General features: G+C 34.5%; 1 protein-coding gene across 2 annotated transcripts in view; it reads right to left on the bottom strand.

Moving 5' to 3' along the window:
• Mnn1 (menin 1) overlaps positions 1-3,568 on the bottom strand; it is a 41,857-nt gene extending 38,289 nt beyond the window's left edge. For both annotated transcript variants that reach the window (XR_011949780.1, XM_072520075.1), the window contains exons 1-3: positions 2,769-3,568; positions 2,392-2,629; positions 614-881 (exon numbers count right to left, since the gene is read on the bottom strand). Coding sequence is in view for 1 of the 2 variants with exons in the window: in XM_072520075.1 (XP_072376176.1) it covers positions 614-881; positions 2,392-2,629; positions 2,769-3,543 (1,281 nt within the window). In the remaining variant the exon portion in view is untranslated. The remainder of the gene's footprint in view (positions 1-613; positions 882-2,391; positions 2,630-2,768) is intronic.
• Between the last annotated feature and the right edge of the window lie 20,148 nt (positions 3,569-23,716).

The following is a 23,716-nucleotide window of genomic DNA, read 5'->3' on the forward strand; positions in this document are numbered from 1 at the left end:
AAAATATTCAGCATTGTGTTTCAATCTGTTTTGATAGGTTATAAATTTAGTTTAAAAAAAACTTATGAAGAATTCTGCTCATTTGCATCTATCAGCACTACTTTAAACAATTAATTCCATTTCTGTTTAGCTGCCAAACTGCATTTCTTTAAATAAAACCACTTAATGTGTACTGAAATGCTTGTATCTATCAGAACTCTGATATTATGGTCCCCATTTTACAGGCAAAGTACTACAATGCTGTGATCTATGAACCCCATTTTTTATTTGGACTCCCCATCTGAAGTCAACCTACCTTCTCAGCTGCTCAAAGGAAAGTGACACGATGTAAAAATTCATTCTCCCACGAGTATGAAACGGAAATTCCTTAAGTGGATTTTTATTTATTCCATGTGTAGATAACCGGTTTGAGAATCAGCATTTATTTTAAAATATCTATAAGTGTAACAGAGAAAAGACGAATTGAAGAGCAAGACAGTTAATAATTCATCTTGGAAGCAGTACTTGGTTAATTATAAACAATTATTATTTCGATTTTTATGATTTACAGGGTAAACAGAAAATGATACTAGGCTATTTAAAAATTATCCACAAGCATTTATATTTCACTCACCTGAGCTCTAACATCTGCATCAAATTTAGATATGGTAAGAACCAATGGTTTAGCCCATCCAATATGTAAAACTGGGGTTGCACTGCCTTCTTCCCATTGGCAAATACCATCATAGAAGCGGAGTAAGTCAGCAAAACATTTCGGTTTTTTCAAGATAGTGTTAGCACTGAACCCTGAACTTTCTATTTTCATTATATGAGGAATCAACTCATTGGCAATTTCTAAAAATTCCTTGTATATTTCTTCATCATCTCTTGAGTAATTATACCTGAAATTATAATAGTATTCATTTACATGCACAGTAAAAAGGTTTTAGATTACATTATATTTATATTCCAAATCTAGTTTTCTTTTTATATACTGAGCTGTTTTATTGTAGCATGTACATTTGATATGATGCTAATAATACTCACTAAACAGTTTAGTGTGATTTTTAGGTAAAAGCAAAATATGTTTGATCACTGTACTTGTTGTTTAATCCAAGATTTCAAAAATATTATTATGGATGATTGTACATAAACAATTTTTGATCGCACTAATATGAAAAACTATATATATTGTTCTTATAAAACATTAGTAAATCCAATTTACCTACATCAATTCTCAATACTGTTTATTCATGTTTAAAATATAAAATCTTACACAAGTCAAATATTTACAAAACCTCAATTAAAATTATGTTGTAAATATTCCTGAATTGAATAAGAGGAATTTTTTATCAATATTTTTTTAATTTTATTTTCAAATTCCTTTTCAGGCAAGTTTCTTATATTTTCAGGCAGAACATTAAATCAAGACAACAGTTACATATCTTGACAAATTGAATATTCTCTAAGTTTTGTTTTAATATGCCCAACATTAGCTATAATTTCAGTGATACACAGAGATATCTCCAAAAATATGTTTATTTATATCCTAAAACTCTGAAGATCAGTGTTGCATAAACTCATAAGTGAGATTATTTTAAGCAAGACTTAGTTATTTTAAATATCTCACTATGTGTCCCAATTTGTTTATAAATCACTGCTGACAATACCGCTACAATATCCTACTCCTGCTGGCTGGTTAGATTACTGTCAGATTTGTTATAATTGTCCTTCAAATTATTTGGTGTGTTTTTGCATGCATTATTATTATAGTGAATTTTATGTAACAATTGTGAATCTGAGAATCGAAAATGTGTCAGTTAGCATTGCAACAAAATGGATCAATTATTGGATGTGTGTATTCATAAAATCAAAAATAACATATAACACATACACTAAGTGTTTTTTAGTTTAAAAATGTATGTCATCATCATTGTTCTGGTTTTACAACCCTGTGGCTCAGGTTGCGAGCACTGTCAGGTAAGGACCAGCTTCTAATTGTTGCCCATATTGGCAGTGATACTGGTTTTCTACAAAATGGTGCCCTTGTATTTATATAGAAGAAAACCTGGGAATATCATGAATATAGAAACTCCATATGCTTTGAGAACATTATCCAGCATGTAGATAGTAACTCATATCATAGTAAAAGCTCACTGTAAAAGACCATATATTACCTATTAAAATGTATAGAGAGCTATCAAAATAGTGTGAACCTAAATTATTTGGATTTTATTATTAGTAAACAGCGTATTTGATTTACACCTCGCACCATTTGTATATCATATTATATTTATTAGCCACCCTCATTAATTTCTTGTAAGAGTATAGTGTTCATATTGATTCACACCATATTAATACCAAAATTACTTGGATCACAAAATTTTAATACCAAAATTACAGAATACTTACAGTCTAATAACATCACTTGCATTTGCCCAACTCTCAAAAGCTTCTTCATATAGTTTATTACGGTAAAAGTAACCTCCTTGATATGTGTAAGGATACACATGTTGATTGTTGTAGTAGGTTCTTGCTGAGAATATAGCTTCCTCAAAAAGTAATTTACATGGCACTTTGCCTTCTGTGGCTGAGATTTCCTCCAAGTCTCCTAGATTACCAATAGCCATTGGATATTTTTTCAGGTGCCCTAAAGCAGAAACAAATATAACATGTGAAATCTCATCAATAGGTAAATATTAAATGTATTCGGTAAGATACTGTGGTGTTATCATTGTTTATTATTATAAACTCTAACAAAACATATTAGTTATTATTTTTAAACTGACCTAGATCATACAACAACCATAGAAGTTCTTGTTGGAGCAAAGCAACTTCATACGCATCATGTGTCGAGTTTAATGATGGATTTATAGCAGAAACTAAAGCTGCCACTTCCATGTGTCTTGTACATACTACAGGTTTGTTGTTTACATATAACCAGGATCTTGCAGACACTCCTTTACCAATCTCTTGTCCCCTTTTATCTTCATTGCCTTTTCCATGCCAAGTAACTTCGGCAGTTTCTGTCCCATTTTCTCCAAAAACTACCCAGGCATGATCTTCTGATAGAGCCAGGTGTACATCATTGTAACCCAAACATTGGCACCCTGCCACAACAGCGAATGCCACACCAAAACAATCCAACTTACTACCACTTAAATAACTATATAAGCTCTGTAAATGAGCCCTGTCTTTATAATAGCTCCTGGTAAGGGAATTCCAGATAACATCCGATACTTTCTTCACCAGTTCTCTGGTAGCAAAAGATTTGGACTTATTTTGATCGACAGCATTTGTCATAATACTTTTGAACTTGTTATACAAAAGTTCTACCGCTTTCAGTTCCAAAATCGGTAGATTGTTCTGTTCCACTGGTTCACATACTTGAAGCGCGCCATTAGACCGGCTTGTTAAAGAATTTTCGATTATTCCCGCAACAATTGAAAGTAATGCAAGATCGGGATCCGAGAGGCCCTCTAATTGATTTCTGAAGAGTTGTACCACTGTGTTAATGCTTTTTATCGGAAATAATGCTTTGTCTATATCCCGGAAACCAGCCATGTCGTAATTTACATTTCTTTCTTTGTTTTTTGACATCAAACAGATTTGCGCACCTGCCAACATGTCAATGTCAGTTTTGTTTACCTGTATTCAGTCTCTCCAACATACTAGGAATTAAGATTTCTTAAATATAGGCAAACAATTATACAAATTGTAGAGAATAATAATTATTTATTTTATGTAATTTCTATTTGAATACAAGCGTGGAATGTACTCGGTATTCATCACCATTGGCTCCACAACCCATGGTGGGTCTTGGCCTGCTCAAGGATAGGTCTCCATTCTCTCCTATTCTTCGCCTTGTCTTTCCAGTTTCGTACTCCCAACATTCTCAAGTCTTCCTCCACCTGATCCTTAAATCGTGCTCTGGGTCTGCCTCTCCTTCTCACTCCATCTATTCTTTGGTAATAATTATGTTTTGCGGCTCCATCTTATTCATTCTCTCTATGTGACTTAACCACCGCAGCCGGTTTATTTTGATGGACCTAATAATATCAGGATTGTCATACAGGCGGTAAAGTTCGAAATTATAGGGTCTACGCCACAATCCGCCCTCCTGTACTCCTCCATAGATATGCCGGAAGATTTTACGTTCAAAGCATCTTAAACGGGTAGGGAAAACTGGCATAGCACTTATTAGCACACTACCACCAGGTGTAATTTTATCTATGGAAACTGGGTAACAGTGAGACACTTTTTTTTTATTTAACCATAAGTCGTTTTACAAACGAAAATTCAAATTTGAAAATTGCTCTGTTTGTTTAGTTTGTACCTATTTGACATATAAGGTCAAGTTGTCGTTTGTCTCAGTAGTACCCATGCATGGGTAACACTGACTGAGTATAATGTTTATATGAAAGAAAACATAAAAAAAAATTAAGTTACAAAATATATATGTATTTATATATAAAAAACAAATAAAAAACAAAATTAAGTTACCTATAAAATACTTATTTATTAAAAAATAGTGATCGGAATTAACGTACATTTATTAAATTGAAATTTATCTCGAATGAGAAAAATGAATTTTGCCGTTTAGTAGGCCTTGGAAATATCATCTTAATGTCTTTTACTGAAATTGTGGCAATATCTGAAGCTGTAAGAAAGTCAAATTTAGAATCAATCTTCTCACTTTTCTTCATAACAGTGGCATCCACCTTATTTGCATCTGTCACACAAGAAAGTCCCATATATAGTAAACTAGTTTTGATTTAGGGTTTTCTGGTTTAAATTCTACCAGAACATAATCATCGACTTTAGGAGTTCTTGATAAATCTTCAAAAGCTGTTGGGTCTACTTCCGGTTCAAAAGGTTCAGATGATGCATCGGAATGCCATTCTTCATCTACTTCATCTTCATCACTCTCTTTTATCTTTCGCTTAACACTTTTTGCTTTCTGCAAATCTATTGCCCCTATATTGTTTGCTTTTTATTCTGCCTTTCTTCCAGCTTAAGTTTCTCTGGAGTGTCAGTAGCTATCATGCTTTTTCCCTTTCTTCGGCTTTTGGATGTTTCTTTTCTAGGTTCTGCCTTAAAATATCTACGAGTCTCTTCCGGAGTTATAAATTTATTTTTTTCTCCAGCTTTCTCGTGAACTGGATCACGTGGGGGGTTTGGTTACCATCCTTTGGCAACTGACGTCTATCAGTGACGGAGCATGGCAAAAAGTCGATGTTTGTGAATATTTCCCTGTCGAATGGATATAGTCCATTTTTTAAAGGCTGAAATAATATTTCCTGGAGTCATTGTCTTCTGGTACGCTTCGTCCACAGAACCTGCAACTTCATAAATAGCAACTGGCTTTCCAGGATGATGCATTAGCCAGCTATCTATAGCAGCATTATAAGCCAAGCTGAAAGGCTTGAAAATACCAACATCCAAAGGCTGTAGCTTATTGGATGAATATGGTGGAAAAATAACAATGATAATGCCATTTTCCTTAACAAGATTTATAAAGATTTAACAAGATGACATTTTCAATCTTGAAAAATATGTCTATTATTAAACTTCATGTGTCCTCATGCTCAGTAGAGAAGGTAAAATGTTAAAAACTGAATAACCCTTAAAATTCTGTTTTAGGCTACAGAGAAATTCAAATTTTGCAAAAAACTTTGAATCCGTTTTTCTCAAAAGATTGATATTTGAGTTGCCCAGTTGTAGTATTGAGGTGATGATTAATCTCCAGTTAATGTACATTTAACTCAGTGTCTAAATACTTTCTAGGTTATTTACTATCTTTAATGGAAATTAACCACAATTAATTATTTATTGTACTTAAATAATTAATAATATTATATGAGTTTTAAATTATTAGTAATACCCAAAATCAGGTTGATGTAATGGTTAATGAAATGAAAAGTGAAATATTTCTTCAAGGCTATAAAGATAACATTGTACCTAGTTGAATATTTAAAGTGTTCTGCAAAAAATATGGGTTAGTCATAAATATTAATAAACAGATAATATTATATATTTTTAATAATAGATTTTTACGAAAACGAACTGCGATAACTGTCATAATAGATAAACTTTTACGAAACTTACCCTAATTGAAGTATTGATTTAAAAAAATCGAAATTGAAATAATTTCGTGCCTGGTATTTGCACTCTAACGGTGTACATGTTCAGTTTAATATCTTCAATTTCCAATTTTATAACTTAATCGTCTCGCACAATTCTAATGAATGAACTTAACTATTACATCTTGGTTATATGTGAATACTACCAACTACGGAACTACGATATCAATAGGTTAAGTTAATTCATCAAATATTGGGAAACGTGAAAGGTTCGTATAACTATTCCCGGGAAACTCATAGAGGTTTTTCGAGATGAGCAAAAAATATATCAAGGTACATTTAAGGTATAATGTTAATAGAATGGACAAGACAACGGTAAGAACTTTCGATTCTACTAAAATGAAGATGTTTTGGTAGAACGTATACTCTTTCGAGTGTTTAACATAGCATTGTTTTACAAACGGCTCAAATTCAGTTTTTCAAAACGACTAACAGCTTCCATTGAAGGTAGTGATTTTTAGTCTAAACTAGACTTAATCTAGTCCAGATAATTTGTTTTTTCTCTTGTGAGACGGGTCTATGACGTGGATGTCATGTACTTATACCACTCGTTATATCTATTTTTATTCTATGAAAAACAGATGAAATATACGGGAAATCGTGTTATTTTAACCTAATATTTTGTCTGACTTTAAAATAAAAATTAAAAATTAATTAACGGAATAAGTACGAAAACTATTAAGACAAAGCAATAGAACACAAATTTAACAGCAGATACTATAAAAATAACGATAGACACTGATTGCAAAAACTGTTCGCTAATTTTAAATTACATTTTTGCCAATTGATTGATCATTTACCGGTTATACAATTCCCACTAAAATATTATCCAGACTATTTAATTTGCAATAATCAACAAAAATGTAATACAATGACAAGTATGAATTTCATGGTAGTACTATTTTTAGATAACATGAATAATTTTTCAATGATATGTGTGAAATTAAGAAATTCAACCGGTAAAAGCTTTATTCGTATGAAGTCACGTACCTATATTCCCATAATAGTAAGGCAACATCGGGTAATTACGAAATTCACAGAACGGCAAAGGCAGTATTAGAGACATAATGATAGAATTAATATGTAATAAAATAATTCAAAATTCTAAAAAGAAAAATAATCAAATAACCACGCCGCTGGAATTGTATGATTTTCCGATAGGTGGCCTTGATCACAGCAGTGGACTTAAGAAAGCGCAGTTGCCACAATTACCTCAATGTATATTACCTATATCCAGCTGAAAGATTTACGTACTGTATAATAGGCTATATAATTTCATATTATCTACAATATACATATCGATCTAGTTTTTACCATCCGATCTAGTCTTTCCGAAAAGTACGTTGCATTTCTTGAATTGATGCTATAACTGTTTAGTTCTCTTGGTTGTTTTTTTTTTGTCGCAGACGTACTCTTATATATCTAGGCTAGTTTTTTACAAATGCATCGTTCCACCATCAATCTCATTCAACTTGCCTTTTGCTAACTGACGCAATTAGTTTCATATCCTGAAAACCTCTAAGCTTTTTCTTTAACATCTAGGTTTTTATGCTTACATATAAAATTTGAATATGATCATGAAAAGAAAGCTTATATTTTTTTCCTTAAAATGGTGGTTTGTAAAGTTTTGAGTTAACAATTAACTGATGTACGGGTCCAGACGCATATTAATTGGACCAAAACTAATATTCAACACAATTTTATTTTTCTGAATTAGAATTTATTTACCTATTATATAAATTCAACGAGTATGATTAAGCTAACTCGATACTATGAGGTTTTATCAATTAATCAACAATATCTAATACTTTTATCTACTAATTTAATCAACTACAATAATTATAAAATAAATGAAGAACAAGTAATGCTTTATGCGGATTAATTGGATCATCATCCATTCAGTGATAACTATTTATTTATCCAATAAAATCTCTTGTATAATTACAATTTTCTGGAAATCATATTTTCAAATGTGCGTTGAAGAAATAATTTGTGACGTTAGTTGAGTGATTAAATATAGTTACTTGTCAAAATGGTCCGAGGAAAGTGTTTATCTAACGATTTACGAAATTCCATTGTCGAGGCCCATAAAAAAGGACTTTTTGGACATAAAATAACTCAAAATTTAATTATTCTTCAAGAAACTGTGAGAAATATAATTTCACAATTTAAAAAACGGAAAATGTGGAAACAAAAATTAAAACTGGTACGACTTCAAAGATTACCGAAAGAGATGAGTGCCCTTTTCAGACACTTCTTAAACAAGATTGGCTGTAAAATAGACCCATGCTGTTGGTAGAATATTCCTAAAAGATACTTGTTTGAGGAAAATGACAAAATGGGATATGGATTCTACATGATAAGTTTTTACAAGCAAAACTTATCTCATCTTAAATATTCAAACTTGTATCACTTTAAGCCAAGGAAAAATCATTTCTTACAAAAAAAAAACAAACAAACGGATTTTTAAAGGCAACGGAGCATCGAAACTGGGTTAAACGTCAAGGAGGTTCAGTTATTTGGAGTGGTGAATGTAAGTTTGAGGTCTGTGTTGACGATACACGAAGTAGAGTTAATGGAATGATAGCGGAAGATCACAAATATTGCTGCAAAAGAAAGGTTAAGTTCCCGTCAACTGTGATGGTCTGAAGCTGTATGCTCTCTCTAGAAGTTGGACATTTCCTTTTTATTGATGGTACTGTCAATGCTGCGAAGTAAAAAAGTATTTTACAAAAAGAATGATTGCCTTCCATTAATAAAATTCAACTGCCAGGTGGGAGATTTATATTTCAACATAATGGCACAGCCTGTCGTAAAGCTAAATCCGTAAGATCTTGGTTGCAGGAAATTAATATTTCTGTTTTAAAATGCCTTTCAAGCAGTCCTGATCTATCCCCTTTCGAGACTCTTTGCCATCAGATGAAAAAAGCAATTCGAAATATACTAGTTCGCACAATTCTTAAATTAATTGGTACAGTTCAGAAAACTTGGAATAAATTTCAACCAGATTACTGCCAAACCTTAGTAGGCACTGTGCTAAAGAAGATTGATGACGTAATAGAACGTAAGGGTGATTCCACATACAGGTAACGCTGATTAAATATTTGGCCAAATTAATTTGTGTTAGATATTGTTCATTAATTGGCCAAACCACATATTTTTAAATAATCTTAATCGTATGCGTTTAATTTATAATATTTAAATAAATTCAATTCAGAAATATAAAATTGTGTTGCATATTGGTTTTGGTCCAATTCATATTAGGCGAGCAGCACACCCCCAAAAAGATGTATAAAAAACCAAATAATCCCCTCAAAATTTCTATCTGTCTCTGTCTTGTGCGGCTTGCATCCAGTCATTGCTAACACACCTCAGGTCGTCAGTTTATCTAGTTGGTAGGCGTTCTCTGCTCCGTATTGCTTCTTGCCTTGTTCTCCACTCTAAAATACGTTTTGTCTATCGACTGTCTGATAATCTGGCGATGTGTTCTGCTCAATTCCATTTTAGTGACGCGATTTTTTCGATGACATCTGTTGTTTTTGTTCTACGACATATTTCTTCGTTTGGGATTCGGTCTCTCAGAGAAACACCCAACATCTGGTGGTTCATATCCCTCTGAGTCATGCGAATCTTATTCACTACCTTTTTTGTGAGTGTTAATGTTTCCGCTTCATAAGTGAGTACACGTAACACACATTGGTCAAAGATTTTCTTTTTGAGGCATATGGGTATATCCGAATTAAATACATAGTTTAATTTACAAAACGCTGCCCAAGCCAGTCCTATGCGACGTAGGAGCTCACATATCTGGTAATCTCTGCCCAACCGAATTTAATGTCCTAAGTACTTATTCGATGTAGTCTACACAATTTTCCTTCCATAAACAGCAATATTTCGATTTAGCACCAGGTTAGTGATTATTTGCGTCGTGTTCATATTAATCTTTAGTACGACCTCCAAGGAAGCATGATATAATTTTTCAAACATTATAATTGCATCATCCATACAATCGGTTATAAAGACGATGTCATCTGCAAATGTCAAATGACTGAGCTTCTCACCATTTATTAATATTGTTCTGAAGCTGTTTTCTTGTGGCATTTTAAAGTAATTAATATTTAAATGGGAACAAACCACAATTAAAGGTTAAAATACGTTTATTGACGTTTAAATTTCCACTTCGGAAATCGTTCTCAAAATACAAACACTAATGTTTTAACCTTTAATTGTAAAAGGTAATAATTTGTTATTAACAATTGATTGCAAAATAGACTTTTTGCTACTTGGCATTTTTTTTGCAAAAAGTACCCTCTAGTTATGAGCGATTTAAGGGTGAAATCACAACAAAAGTTGGCATGATATTTCTTTAAATTTAAAAGAAGATTATATATTTAATTTATTTTTAAAGTAAAGTTGAAATATTTCCAAATGCGATATCTAATCTGCATCAATATCAGGTATAATATCTTTTTCACAAAAATCTGAGGCATATACGTTATCGCAATTAACGCCTGTAAATAATGCCTGCAAAATATTGACCAGCATATTTTCAATTTTTTTCCACACATTTTTTGGCAACACTAATTAGGTGGATTTAAAAATTTTTGCTTCCATTTTTGAATTTGATGGTACGTCCTCAATCCATGCAGTGTACTGGTATTAGCAGTAGGAGGTAAAACAGCTAGAGAAAATTTAGCTTTTTATGATAATTTTTGAAATAGTTTTACTATTTTAACGAAAGTTCCGTAGGCATTATTTTTTCTAAAGCAATGCAAAGTAATGCTTTTGCTTGACTTAGTCAAAATTAAAAAAAAAAAACAAAATTCGAAATTCGAAAGTTGCTTTTGGATCTATTTTGTCAAAAAAAGAAAATAATTTGGACTTTAACAGCTATTTATTGATATAAAATTCAATTTTTTACATTAAATCTTATATAAACTATTTATTATAAATACATAGTTTTTGAGTAATAGTCAAAAATCTGAAAAATGGACAAATTTACCCCGATCTCAAAAGCGCAAAGCTCAATTTCTTTTACCCGTGTTATTTTTACCCAGTCAGCCTACTAAGCTATTATCTACTGGTTACAGAGGGATTCCTCAGAAAATGACAGCAAAAGAGGACTCCTGTAATTCCGAAATATAATATAGATGCAGACATACGGGCAAAAAAAAATGAGAAACATAAAATGAAAAAAAAAAAAGAATTACTAATTGATTTAAATTTATTAATAAAATAATTATTTAATATATATATTTGATTTAATAACAAACACTGGAATATGGTACATATACTCATCACATATTTATAGACTACAAAGCAGCCTACGATTCTGTGAATGGAAGAGAAATATTCAAAGCAATAAAAGAGCTAGGAATACTAAATCAGTTCGTAAATTTAATTAAAAAAGTTGAATGTATGAGTACGAATTCAGGAAGAACTGTCTAAACCTTTTAAAACAAAGCGCTAGGGTTCCTGTATATTGTTTATTCTAGCGCTGGAAAAAGTAATACGTATGCCACAAATCACAACCATTGATTCAATATATAATAAATCAGTGCAAATCCTTGCCTATGCTGATAATATCAATATTGTTGGGAGAACGGAAAACGCTGTGCGAGAGGCGTATGTAGCATTAAAAGAATCAGCTACAAAAATGGATTTGAAAATAAACACCAAAAAACGAAGTATATGAAAATAAGCCCGCAACCACAAATCCTATGATCACATGTTATAGAAAACCACGTCATCTAAGTAGTGGACGAATTTGTATACCTGAGAGCGCTCCTTAACACTGAAAATAATATTACCGCAGAGATAAACCGCAAAATTTGCACAGCCAGAGGTGCTATTTTGGGCTCAATCTCCTCCTTAAATCCACAATTATATCGAGAAATACTAAAATAAAACTCTACAAAACAATAATACGCCCAATCTTAACATATGGTTCACAGACCTGGATTCTAACAAAAAGTAATGAAAACATGTTAGGATGCTTCGAAAGAAAAGTACTAAGGCGAATCTATGAAGCAGTGAATTACAATAGAGTGTGGAGAAGATGATACAACTTCAAACTTTATAGAATATACCAGGAACCAGATATCGTAAAATATATTAAGATAGGACGTCTAAGGTAAATAGGACACATAATGCGGATGGAACAAAATGACCCGGCTAGAAAAACGGGTTAATAGACCCATTGGTCAGGGAAGAAGAGGAAGACCCAGAACAAGATTACTTAATAACATCGATGAAGACATCAGAAATATGGGAATAGGCTAGGACCCACGAAGGGTTGTAAAGCCAGAATGATGAGAACATCAAAATAAACCAGAACAACTACATGACGGCTCTACTCATGAATCAAAAATGTATAAATGGAGAGAATACACCGAAAGAGTGGAGAACTTCAGTTATATCAACCATACTAAAAAAAAGAACTAAAGACATGTGATAGCTACCGAATATTAGCAGTATTAGGCACTATCTCAAGAGTTTACGGAAAATCAATAAAAAACAGAATAGAAGGAAAATACAGTGATATGGAGGTCAAAGAACAGGCTGGCTTTAGAGCAGGTAGATCGAATATTGACCATTTTGTTACGATTAAATACAACACAAAGTAACCAAGCATTACACCTCCTATATGTAGATCTTCAAAAAGCATACATGTGACAATGTACCATAACCATAACTATGAGAAGCTTTAGAAAAACAAACATCAATGTAACTTTAATCAAAGCAGTGCTAGAACTTTATAAAAACAACAGGAGTAAAATAAAGATAGGCCAAGAAATATCCACAGAATTTGTGATAGCCAAATGACTCAAACAAGGATGCTGTCTGTCCCCGTCTTTGTTTAAGATGTATTTGGAACAAGCGCTAAAGACGCGGAAAAGGAAATGTAGTACGACACCAATGAAGAACGACACAATATGCATGAAGAAATAAAAAACACGTATGAACCGCAGAAATTAGACCTGGCAAAAGAAAATGAACTATTCTTCTTCTTCTTTTTATTGTGCCATCTTCTAACGAAGGTTGGAGATTATTTCTTTAAACCCTCCCCTATCTTTTGCAACGTGAAATTAGCTGATTTCTTTTTTTTTGTCATAGCTTGTTTAAAATTTATGAAGCTTGTATGCCATATGATTTTATGATGCTCTTTCGGAGACTCTTCTCCTGTTTTTATCATTTAATTTTTATTGTTGTAAACATTCTGTTGTGTGCTCTTATTATGCTCTTTCTTCTCCTCTCTTTTCTGTTTTCTTTCGTCTTCTATTCTATTTTATATTCTCTATTATCTGTTACCTCTAGTAAGCAAACCGATTTTAGAAATATCTTTAAAATTACAAGATCGCCAAAAAGGAAGTGAAAGTTGTAGTAGCAAAGCAGAAGCGTATAAATATTTATATGATTAACTGGATATTAGAGTAGGTGAAGGAGGATATATAAAATGGCCAAATGTAAAATACTAGTGCACTAATAACATATTGTAAAAAATAATATATGTTTATATATAAAACACATAAAAATATGGAAGAGAGTAATCGATAGACGAGAACGTTAAAAAATCGAAATAACCGAAAATAAATTTGGATTTATGTAAGATAAATCAACTACATATGAAACTTTGATTATGACATATAACATTCATAACTAGAAACAAACGCTTGTCGTGTGCTTAGAAGAAAAAAAAATACTACTAACAAAAAAACCTTAAAAACGGACAAGAGGGGCCCACACTCTCGAGCGCCGAGTCATCAAACTAGACCTAGCTCGAAGTGGGTATTCGGCACCCGTGCAAGCTACACAGTTCAATGATAAGTCAATAGAGACTATAGCTCCTCACGCATTATTCAGGGTAGGATGTCATGCGGGAATCCTTGTATCAGGAACTTCCACATGATAAGCATTTTGACGATTGAAGCCTTCATAGCGCATCATCAGCGTGCTATGGGGAGGGGAGGATCAATCCTCCTCACTTCAATGAATTGTATACCCGAATTTCATTTTAGGGGTGTGCTAGTCTCATCAGGCTAGCTTCATTTCTATTGCTTGCTTGCTTGAATTTCAAGAATGACAGTTACTAAAAAACTAAGGTAAAAGGTAAAATGGGCCATATTGTGCTTCACCCCTTTCAAATCACCAGGGCCTGACGGCATATATCCAGCCCTACTACGGTGGGGACTGGATATCCTTCTGCCGCACCTCGTGGAAATATTCAGAGCCTCTTTGGTTCTGAGATATATTCCTAGGAAGTGGAGAGTACTTCATACCAAAACCAGGTAGGATGGACTACACCCTACCAAAGGCTTTTCGACCAATTAGCCTAACATCCTTTTTGTTGAAAACGACGGAAAGGCTATGCGAGAGGTACATAAAGGATGAAGTTCTGGTCCATAACCCACTTCACCAAAATCAACATGCATAAACTTCGGGAAGATCTACCGATTCTGCACTGCATCATGTAGTGGGAAGAATTGAAAGATCGCTGGATAATAAAGAATCCACCCTAGGTATATTCATGGACATCGAGGGAGCGTTTGATAAAACCACATTCCCAACTATCACCCAACAGCTCAACGTCAGGAATGTTCCCCTGGCCATAAGCGATATTCAGTATGCTCTCTAATAGAGCAATAAGCATAAATGTAAGAGACGTTTCTGTTAGAGGCATGGTTACGAGGGGCTGTCCACAGGGAGGGGTGCTATCACCACTACTCTGGAACATAGTTCTAGATACCCTGGTTGACCAACTCAGCAGCAACGGTTTCTACACAATAGCCTATGCAGACAATATTGCTGTCCTGCAAAGCGGTAAGTTTGAGAACACACTATGTGAGAGATCACAAGTTGCTCTCCGACTAATAGAAACATGGTGCAAGGAACACTCACTATCTATAAATCCAAAGAAAACAGAGATGGTCCTCTTTACCAGGAAAAGAAGAATCACGGGCTTAATACCCCCAAGGATTCTAAACTACAGTCTAAATTTTTCTGACGAGGTGAAGTACCTTGGTATTACCCTTAACAAGAAGTTAACATGGAACTCACACTTAGATGGTAGAGCTAAAAGAGCATATATTGCCTATGAGCAGTGTCGACGAATGGTCGGACGCACCTGGGGCCTCACGCCCAGGGTGATCGCCTGGGTCTACATCGCTGTCATTAGGCCAATGCTAACTTACGGAGCTATTGCTTGGGTACCAAAAGTGCTACAGGCAACAGCGATTAACAAACTAAACCATATTCAGCGGATGGCTTGCATAAATATAACAGGTGCCATGAAAATAACACCAATTGCTGCAATGGAGTTGATCATTGGCATCACGCCTCTAGATATATATGTCAAAGAGGTGGCGCTAGTGACAATGATGCGACTGCGCTCAGCTGGTGCAAACCTTGATGTAGGAATGAGACAATTGAGAACTCGTTTCTGGCGAGAAGAGTTGGGTGCGTTACCACTTCTACAGGCAGGCTGCGACTCAATTGAACCAAAGTTTGTCTTTAACAAACCCTACAAAATTGAAACAGGACAGTATATGGAGACAAACGTGGCAAATGCCTATTGCATATACACCGATGGCTCCAAAATGAAAGAAGGCTCAGGATGCGGGATATACTCTAGATCACTGAACCTAAGAATAAAGTGGGGTATGGGCAAAAATGCCAGCGTAGTTCAGACAGAACTGACTGGTATCTCCATAGCCGCAAAAGAGATAACCCAAAAAGGTATGGCAGGTAAAACTATAATCATCTGCACAGATAGCAGACAAGCGCTACTAACCTTGAATAGACCACGTGTCACATCAGGTTTAGTAATGGAGTGTCACAAGTCACTAACCCAAGCTTCTGATGGTAATACCATCATCTTGAGGTGGGTTAAAGGACACAATAGGAATAAAGGCAACCACATTGCTGACCAATTAGCTAGGAAGGCGGCAGGCCTAAGACTCTTAGGACCTAGGGATCTTTTTGGTTGGTCAACTACAACAATCGCGTAAATTGTCAAATGTCACTCCCATGCGCAAACCGTAAAAAGATGGGAAGAAGGGAAAGGATGTAAACTTGCCAGGGTAACACTAAGTAACCTTGAAGAGTCAACATCTAAGAAGTACTTGGGAATGAACAGGAAAAACCTACGTTTGGCAGTTGGTTTTTTAACTGGTCATTGTCAACTAAGAAAACACCTCCATACACTGGGGCTAGCAGACACACCTCTATGTAGGAAGTGTGAACGAGAAGACGAAACTGTAGAGCATGTCCTATGTGAATGCCCAGAGTTATCGTTAATACGAGAGTACGCGTTTGGCGAGTCCTGGCCCACACCTGCCCACATAAGAGAGATGTCTCCTGGTGACTTGTCCACCTTCCTAGAATTGGCAGGATGGACAATGAGCTAAGGGTGACAGCTCCCTGGGAGGATGCACAATGGGTCAATTGTGGCCTAAGTGCTGTGAAACTTAACTCGCCCTCCCTACTCTACAGATACAGATACAGATGACAGTTACTAAGGAAAGTGAATAATGAGTAACAATAGTGTTCGAATTTTTTCAGGGTTCAATGCTTAATAATTATTTATTCTCTTTAGAGTTGGATTAAAAACTGGAAGATGATATTGTTTGATGTTTAATGTATATTGATGATGTGATGCTAGTAGGAAAAGCGAACTAAAATAATGGAGCCCTTAAGGAAATTTAAAGTAGGTAGAACAAATACATGGGTATTTAGAAATATTGTTCATTTAAATATGTGGTTATCACATGTGGCGGGTGATGTAGCGCGTGACAGAAATATTTCAATGAAATTGAGAGGCAGAATGTAAAAAACTGCCATAAGACATGCTGAGATGTACGGCAATGAATTTTGGGAAGCTAACAAGGACGATGAACAATAGATGCGTGTTACAAAAATGAAAATATTTAGATGGATAGGCTATGGGATAAAAAAGATAAAATTATGAAGGTAAGGGCACGTTCAATGCCGAATAATAACCACCCAACAGAAGAATCGCCGAGTAGCAAGTTACCGAAAGGAATACGAGAAGAAGGCCTAAGAAAAGTCGATTCCGTACACAGATAAAGCCAAAAAGAATGATGATGAATTTTTCCTCCTAACCTTTTGATGTGATTGAAAATCTATTCCATCTTAATAGTTTTTACTACATTTTTAATATTATTAAAATAAGTAAAAACATTATTTTAATTAGATTTATTTTTATCTACTCTTTATTTGATAAAGTGCACAACTGTTTTTTGGTCTAATTATTTTTACTTACGCTAGCTGTTGACGAAGTTATCTTTATCATTAAAATAAATTCAAATTATTTAAAACAAATAATAAATAATTCACAAATCAGGCAAGCTACGCATGTATTTCAACGCTATAACAAAATATTTCAATTCATAGTTAAATATATCTAGTAATGAAAACACATGAAAAATATCTATGGAACAAGACTATTATAAATCTTTTTCAAATAAAAATCAATTATAAAAATCTTTAAATTCGTACACTTACCCGTATACACACGTACCTTTAGGCAAGCTGTGCATACACGGGTCCTTAATATGTACCCAAAACTTTAACGGGTGTCATCAAATTATAAGAAATATACCACTACATGATGGTCTTTCACGTCATACGTCCATTGTGGATTTCCTTGCGACATCGTAGAAATCGTGGATAATATTGAGGTGGAACAAAATGTGTATTGGATCTACAAGAATGGAGATCTTTGTTATTCCTAGAAGCTATTTTTGATTTTTACCCACTTTAACGGACACAGCTATGTACAGTGTGTTTTCCATATGGTGGCTACAGGTTATGTTGGCTGGGATAATTTTTCACCATCGAACTGTATTTATTACCGTTGCAGATCCTGACTTACGTTATGTGCTTGATAAAACGAAGACATAAACTGTGATAACACTAAGTGGCTTGTTTGATAATGAGGAAATTACCATTGCGTCATGATCATTACACTCTCCAGACCTTAGTTACTTCAGGCATCTGGAAATACTTTTGGTTAGGAACATAAGAGACGAAGCGCTAGAAGATAATCCTCTAAGATTAAAATAATCCTCAATATTCATACCAACCTGGTAAATCTACGGACTCAGCGTTGGAAGATCTAAATAGGCTTATCTCAAAGTTAAAAGAACACAAAGAGATAGCAATGGCCGCTTTTTAGATATTGAAGTGGCATTTAATAATGTTACCACCAACTCTTTGGTTAAAGCAATGACCAGGAATACCTGAGGTAATATTCAAATTGATAAGGGCATCCCTGGAGAATAGTAATATCCACTCTGCGTAAAGCAACTATCAAAGCAAGAGCAGATGGAGGCTGTCTACAAGGAGGAGTTCTGTCACCTCTACTTTGAGCAAAATTGGTAGATAATCTTCTCAAAAATCGGGCGTGCATGATTTGGACGCTAAATTTAAAATTCGACACTGAAAAATAAAATTACCTGTTTCTGCATACATGATTTGGACGCTGGGTGTAATTGAAATGTAAATGGAAAGTCAGGTAATAAAATTCTAGAGATTAAGCTTGATAAGGTTTATTTGTCACTTTGAAATAAATACGACATACATTTTACGAAATGGAATCGATCGATACAGTTAGTTTGATACTCATGTATCCTATTTCTAACGAACATAATTTTTTTCTACTCTTTGGATCTTTAAGTCTATTACTTTCACTATTACATTTATTTACAAATTATCATTAAAACGCGAGTGGAACGATTCACAAGCATTAGTTGTTAATTGTAAACTCTCACTCATCGCAGCCCACATCTCCGACGGAAATGTTGCGTGGTCGCCAATGTAGTTGTCCAATAAGTAGTCGGAAAACTTTTCAATTTTTGAATCCTTTGGTTGAATAGCCATAAAATCATATATGAAAGATTCTTCGACTTCTGAGGGAGGTAAAAATGGCAGCCCAAAAATATATTTCAGCCATTTAGATATTTGACTGTCTACCAATTTATATTCCCAAATTAAGCCACAACCACCGATATTACGATACCAAGCTTGCATAAGATGAAAACGGCACCCTTTAATGTGCACATTTGGAAATTAAAAAAGCGCACCATTGTGGATAGCAATTTCAAAATCGGAGAAAATGATTTTTGGATTGAATTTTAGACCAGTTACTTCACATTTGCGTTTCAAAACATTAAATAGTTTTATATAGGTTTGTTCCGATTTGTCGGGAAGTAAACAATAACAAAATGGTATATAATGTCCATTGATAAATACATGTATGGTAAAAAATTGCTTGAAATATTGAGCACAGTAACTAAATGTACCGTCCATATAAATCGTTTTACTGCCGCACAGAAAACGCATGTTAGTGTTACACGAGAAGATGATAATGTTAGAACTTAGTTCAACCGCAAATATAAAATTCTCGTCTTTAAGTGTTTTGATATTCATAATATTTACAGCAATAGTTTCTTCTTTACTTTTGGGCAGTTTCGGTTGAGCCATTCGCCGTTCACTGTATATTTGATTTCGTATTAAATTAACGTCTTTAACAGACATGTGGCTCAAGCAATCTACATTTTCTTTCAACGCACTATGTATGATTTTGGACGGCCTTTCGGTTAAATTATCCTTAGCCTTCCTTTTGGCACTGCTACGCACAATCTGTCTATTAAGCGTCTTGATATCACACTCGTGATTATGTTCTAGATTACTTCGGATCACTAACTTTTCTGGCCCTTTCGTGAATATCTTCGCTTTACATGACCGTTTTACGCACTTCCAATACGTTTTTCCCGATTTTAGTACTTTATCTTGAGAAAAAGTAAAACTGTTCACTTTGAGCAAAATTTTACCACGATTACTTACTAACGTTGAAAATTTCCATGTTCACTTTTCACTATTCTCTGACAAACTAATAACTAGTAACTAAGTAAATTTCAATGACCATCATTAAACCCTAATTATATCTAATATCTGGTACCTGCGATAATCCTTCCGGCAGCGTCCAAAACAAGGGTACTTTTAAGACCCTCAGGTACTTCAGCGTTGAAAACATGCCCGCCCCAAAAATCTATCCACAAAAACTTTTCTGTCTAGGATACGCTGACGATATTGCAATCGTAGTCAGGGGTTTTCGCACAGGTTGTGTCTGAGAAAATGCAAGTAGCCCTAAATATAGTTGATAACTAGTGTAAACAAGAGAGACTGACAGTCAATGCTCAAACAATATAAACTTCACAAAAAAGACAGCATCACAAGGCCTAAAATTACCAGTGCTGAGCGCAGCTATTGACAATAAATTTAAAATTTATAATCCACAAGGAAACTAAGTTCCTGTAGCTGGCTGTATACCATGTATCACAAAAAATTTAAGTAAAAATCCTTTATAAAAGGTATATAAAATTTATATACCAGGCAGGGAAGACTGAAAGGAAGGTGTACCCATACAAGCAGAAGTTACCTGGTACACTGATCGCTCAAAAACATCTCAGGGTGTAGGAGCCGGTATAGTAAGGACAGGAATACATTTTCCAGTAAGTTTATCTAAGAATGTCACAATTTTCCAGGTGTAAATAACGGCAATGCATCAAGCGTGGAAGAAATGCAAAGGCAGAAAAGAACGCAACATTTAATTGGCAGAAAGGAACGCAACGTCTTCACAGATAGCCAGGCAGTGCTTAAGGCATTTAATTCTGTATGAGTTAATTGTTAGGAGACCGTACCAAGGTTACGGTAACCCGGGTACTAAGGCACGAGGGTCATAGTGCAATGAAAAAAAAAAAACAAGGACAGCTACAAGAAAGTGGGTAGCACACAAATCTCTGGAATGGTGGAGGAATTCACCAGGACAAAGATAGGTGAAACAGTTTATTCTAGAACATTCGCCAAAATATACAGCACACCTAATAAGCAAAGACAGGAAAACAATCAAAGCCATAGTAGGTCTGTTAACATGGCACTGTAAGCTGAATAGGTAGTAAAAGCTGATGGGATCGACAGATGATAATCTATGCAGATTCTGTCACCTAGAGGAAGAAACAGCAGAGCACATTTTGTGCCAGTGTAATAGCCTGGCAAATTTATATTAAGCCTAGAAAAGCCAGCGACAAAAAGCTACATGAAAGGTTCAGTCTCGAAGATATTAGAGCTTCTAAAAAGGGTCAGGCTGGAGAATGTAATGTAGGATTAGAGGACCGCTGTAGATCGATCTAAAAAGGTCTCAGTGGAATAGGCCTAATGCCACCTTATTAAATCTATCTATCTACTTCAGGCATGCATGAGATATGCTCCAAAAATAGTTAATTCTTCATAAGCATAATGTTTGTACTCGCTAATGTCTCTAAGATCTTCTTACACAAGACTAGAACTTAGTTACCTGAAAATGAAATTGATAAATTTGTACAGTATATAAACGAATGGACACCAAATAAAAAAACGAATGGAATGGAATGGAATAACCACATAAGCAGAATGGGAGAGACCCATGTCGTTATAATAGCAAGAGATAAGTCACCAATCGACAGAAGAAGTATCGGACGACCACGCAAAAGATGGAGTGACAACCTTCAATAGACGTATTAATGGCGCCAATGAATAAGCAGAATTTCTTATAAAGAGGAACAAGAAGAAGAAGATATTCAAGAAGCATTTCCACAAGAATATTCAACTGGCCTGAAGGAACCAACCGGTAAGGATCGACGGACCATAGTTAATCATATTGGTAGTGTCAATTAATTTCTCCCGGAGTGTTTACTTTTGTTTGAATCAAAGAAAACCTGTGATTAACACGAAGATATGAACGAAAATATGTCTGAAGAATGTTTCGAACAAATAATCACATTCAGCTATTTTGATGGCCAATGCAAGTTACCACTCCAGATTAGTTGAATGTTTACCAATTACGCAATAGTAGAAAAATGAAATTGCATCGTGGTTAATTTGTAAGGAACTATACTTTGAAGATACAATGACAAAAGCAGAATTATATATAAAAGCAGAATATAAGAAGATAGTGCATTCAATGTCAAATCGCAATAAACCCGTAGAAGTTCAGATGTTTTCTGAGTTCTGAGTTTTAGATAACCTAAAAGGGCATCAATTTTTTTCCTGTATACTTCAGATGGATCAATCGCGATTCCTGAGTATTGAGGCCGTACACAGATAGGCACGGACTTGGCGGCCATACCAAAAATAATAAACAAGCGACCCACACTATGGAAAAGTCGCTATAATATTCTCCAACTGGAGAATATTATAATCGAAATATATTCGATATTAATCGAAAAAATCAAAAAACGAAACAAAATTAGTATAAAGCAAGCTTCTTGGTTAAAAAATAACAGAGAATGGACCGGGATAAGTAGAACTGTTTAAAATGGCTCAAGGCAGAGAGTTTTGCAATGTTAATCTCCAACGTCCAGGGGAACTTGATTAGGTACACAAACAATAATTTTTGGCACGCTGTGATATATTTAAAGCAAAAGTTCGTATTTATTGTTACGATAAATATCATGGCCTAAAAATAACTGTAAATATATGATGACTAATAATTCTGTTTTGTTGTAGAAATTTTGGCGAAGGATTTAGAACCAAATTATGGTGAATGAGCCCGGCTAAGCTTTTGGATCTTTCGATGCGAGACGACGCTGTTCTTGAATATCAGGATTTCATATAAAATAACCGAACTTTGATTGAAGAGGACAGTTAATTCTGAAGACCCGCGGCCGCGACTTTAATTGTTACGCTCGCCTATATAAATAATGTGTATTATTCGTTAAATAAATTGATATAAATTATTGTGCCTTTTAATGAATTAAGATAAGAACAAGACATTATAAATTAAGAATTCACAACCAAATATAAATAATTATAAATAAATAAAAGACGTTTCAATGGTGTCGGAAGTGAAATAAAAGTAAATTAGACTTATAGTAATCATAACAAGTATTGTTCCGAAGTGAATATAAAATAAATTGTGAAAATGGCTACGATTTATGAGCTGACAGTGACTAATTTAAGAAGACATCTTGAAGACAGAGAATTAGCTTCTACCGGAAAAAAGGCTGAGTTAGTCCAACGACTAAAGAACGCTTTGCTAGAAGAAGGACTAGATCCAGAGACTTATATATTTGAAGATGCTGTCCTCTCGTCGATTTCGAAAGTTTCTGGTGATGTAGCCAAAGTTTCTGGTGACATCGCATCATTAGAGAACAAAGTTTCTGGTGACATCGCATCATTAGAGAACAAAGTTTCTGATGACATCGCATCATTAGAGAACAAAGTTTCTGGTGACATCGCATCATTGGAGAACAAAGTTTCTAACGAGATTTCTTCTTTGGAAAGCAAAGTTTCTGCTAACATCTCTTTGGAAATCTCTAAAGTCACTTCTGAGATGTCTGCCCTCGGCGAAAGAATGTCGTCGTTAAAAAACCCAGTTGCTGCCGATATGTTGGCCTTCGAAGAAAAGATATGGAAGGAGATGGAAAAGAAGCTGGAGGAAACAGGGACAGCAGAGAGAGGAAACAATCCAATTAGAGTAGAGATAAAAGAAGACGAGACGAAATGTAAGTTGGAAACACGGCCGAAATTTGAAG

The sequence above is a fragment of the Diabrotica undecimpunctata genome, chromosome 1 (genome assembly GCF_040954645.1).
Source record: "Diabrotica undecimpunctata isolate CICGRU chromosome 1, icDiaUnde3, whole genome shotgun sequence".
Lineage (NCBI taxonomy): Eukaryota > Metazoa > Arthropoda > Insecta > Coleoptera > Chrysomelidae > Diabrotica > Diabrotica undecimpunctata.